The 2,294-nt window shown below is 49.8% G+C and overlaps 1 protein-coding gene across 1 annotated transcript in view; it reads right to left on the bottom strand.

The window, feature by feature from the left end:
- The window catches only part of TOX2 (TOX high mobility group box family member 2), a gene marked incomplete at its 5' end in the record, with an annotated part of 62,932 nt that overhangs the window by 8,885 nt on the left and 51,753 nt on the right, over positions 1 to 2,294 (bottom strand). Inside the window, 1 exon segment of the mRNA XM_010080692.1 lies at positions 795 to 875. Coding sequence (XP_010078994.1) covers positions 795 to 875 — 81 coding nt within the window.

Raw genomic sequence — 2,294 nt, 5'->3', positions numbered from 1 at the left:
CGTGTCTGCGGGGGCAGGAGACACCAGGTTGCTCTCTGAAGGCACAGAGCAGGGGAAGGTGCGAGGTTCCCCGGGATGGGCGTCCACCTTTGGAGGATGGCGATGGGCAGGCACTTGACCCATCATCACCACCCCAGGTACCACCTTGCAGCACCAGGAGCTTCCATATGAACCTGAAATCCCCTGGAAGGTGACTGTTAGTTGCTGAAATGCACTCTCTGGGTTTTGCTGACAGCAGTGTGTTCAGCATGTATGTGCTCCCAGGCTCATCAACCCCCAGTTATGGGTCCTGCTCCCCAAACCCTGCTCTGGCTGCACACACAGAGGGGACGCAGGGTCCTGAGCAGCGGGGACAGCCCAAGCGCCTGGCGCAGTGTGCAAGCAGGATGCTGGCTCCTGGCTGCTGCCCAGTGAGCGCAGGGCTGGTGGGTCACCTTTCCCTGGGCCAGTCCCTGGTGTCACCCATGGTGAGCCTCATCCTCCTGCCCTCACCAGTGCTCCCCAGTTTGCTGCACTCACACCCTGACAGCCACTGGCAGTGGGGACAGTCAGCAGGGACCCCGCTGTCCCCAAGCAGGGACACTCCTCCCCTGCTGTCACAGCTGCTGATGAAGACAACCCAAAGCCTGGAGCCCACCTAACCACATGCAGAGCATTTCTTTGAGCTCCTCGGGAAGGTGGCTAACACTGATAACCACTCCGCTAGCACGATCACGCTGGATTTCTTACAAACTTGCTCTGAACCCCATGAGCTGCAACGAATTCAGCATCACCACGTCCAGCGCGGGCGGTACCTTGGAGACGAGGCTGGCCCGGTACGCTGCCAGGGCTTTCAGGTACTCCTTCTTTGCGGCTTCTGTTTTCCTCTTGTACGCCTGGAAGGACCAAAAAATGGATAATAATGAATAAAAGCAAATAGGGTGCTGCTGGGCTTGGCTGCACCCTGCAAAAAATGTATGCATGAAAAATTGATTTCTGCTGGAGAGGGATTTACCCCAAAGCAAGCAAATAGAGCCCCTGGCTTGGACCACACTGGGATTTTTGGAGGCATCAGAGGCCAGAGCAGTCTGTGCCCACGCAGATATTTACACACGTCTGCTGTCAGAGACATCAGCCTGACTTTATAGGGTGAACTCCGAGAAATCGCTTCCCAACAGGAACCTGGGGAAAGTGTGATCCAGGACAAGAGCCAAAATGATAGGACTAGCTTAAAAAAATAGTGAGACATTCCGAAATCCTAAAATAGTCATTTGTTCTCTTGGCTTTCCTGTTATTAAACCTTTAAAGCTCAAAACTCCAGCTCTTCTCTGCAGTCCTGACAGCTGGGAAGTGCTTTCTCTAGAAGAGCCAAGGTTTTTGCTTACAACCCGGGGAGCTGGGGCTTGCAGGGAAACAGCAAGTATCCAGAGAGTTTGCTATCCCAAGAAAAAAAAATGCAGCTTTGTAAGAGTGAAATATTGTTTATTCTTCCTCCTCTCCCCTGTAATGAGACGTGTTTCATGGTCATTTCACAGTGCTTGTTCCCTTTCTGCCCAGAGTTTGGTCCTCCATGTATGTGAAAAGAATAGCGTAACCCAGCCTGTCTCAAACAGGATAAAATAGATTAAACTAAGCAATCAAGACAAATATTTTTAAATGGAATAACAATTGCAGCAAAAAGGCAGAAACTCCTGAGAAAAATACCCGTTGGTCCTCTCCTCCGCTGGCAACTCAAAGCCGTCCTCAAGCGGTGCACCGCAAGTTGATTTCAATTAGAACAGCTTTGCACACATTTAATTCTGCTTTAAAAATGACGACAGCTTTCAACAGTCACGACGCTGAAGCCCTGTGGGGATTTTTAGCTCCTTTCCTCTGCAAACTTCCATGGCCACGGCAGCACCCCAGCCTCCCTTCTAACACCGGCTCCGAAGGGAAAATAACCTTCCAGCAGCTACGCTTTCCAGCTATTTGAGTTTCAACTTAAAATCACGACAGATAAATTCTATTAAAAATGGTTTGAAAACCTTATTTTCAGCGCTAAATCAGCAAGAATCCCGTAATGAAACGTTTTGACTTGACACGCTGGAGGTCTCGGATGGTAATTTTCCGAAAGGAGCGTTTCCCGGAGTTTGTCTTTGGCTTTATGGTACTCAGGAAGTACAATATTTGCACCATTCAGAACAAAATTACATTTCCAAATGTCAGCCTGAAGAAGCGTTTGCCTGCAAAAAGCAACTATTTCTTCAAACTGTATGAGTTCCCCCAATAAAAGCTATTACCTTCCTCCACCATCCTCGCCTGCTGATGTCCATCGC

This window comes from Pterocles gutturalis, unplaced genomic scaffold (assembly GCF_000699245.1).
Source record: "Pterocles gutturalis isolate BGI_N339 unplaced genomic scaffold, ASM69924v1 scaffold13731, whole genome shotgun sequence".
In the NCBI taxonomy this organism is placed as follows: domain Eukaryota; kingdom Metazoa; phylum Chordata; class Aves; order Pterocliformes; family Pteroclidae; genus Pterocles; species Pterocles gutturalis.
Note: the sequence above shows the minus strand (reverse complement) of the source record. Positions and strands in the feature narration are given on the sequence as shown.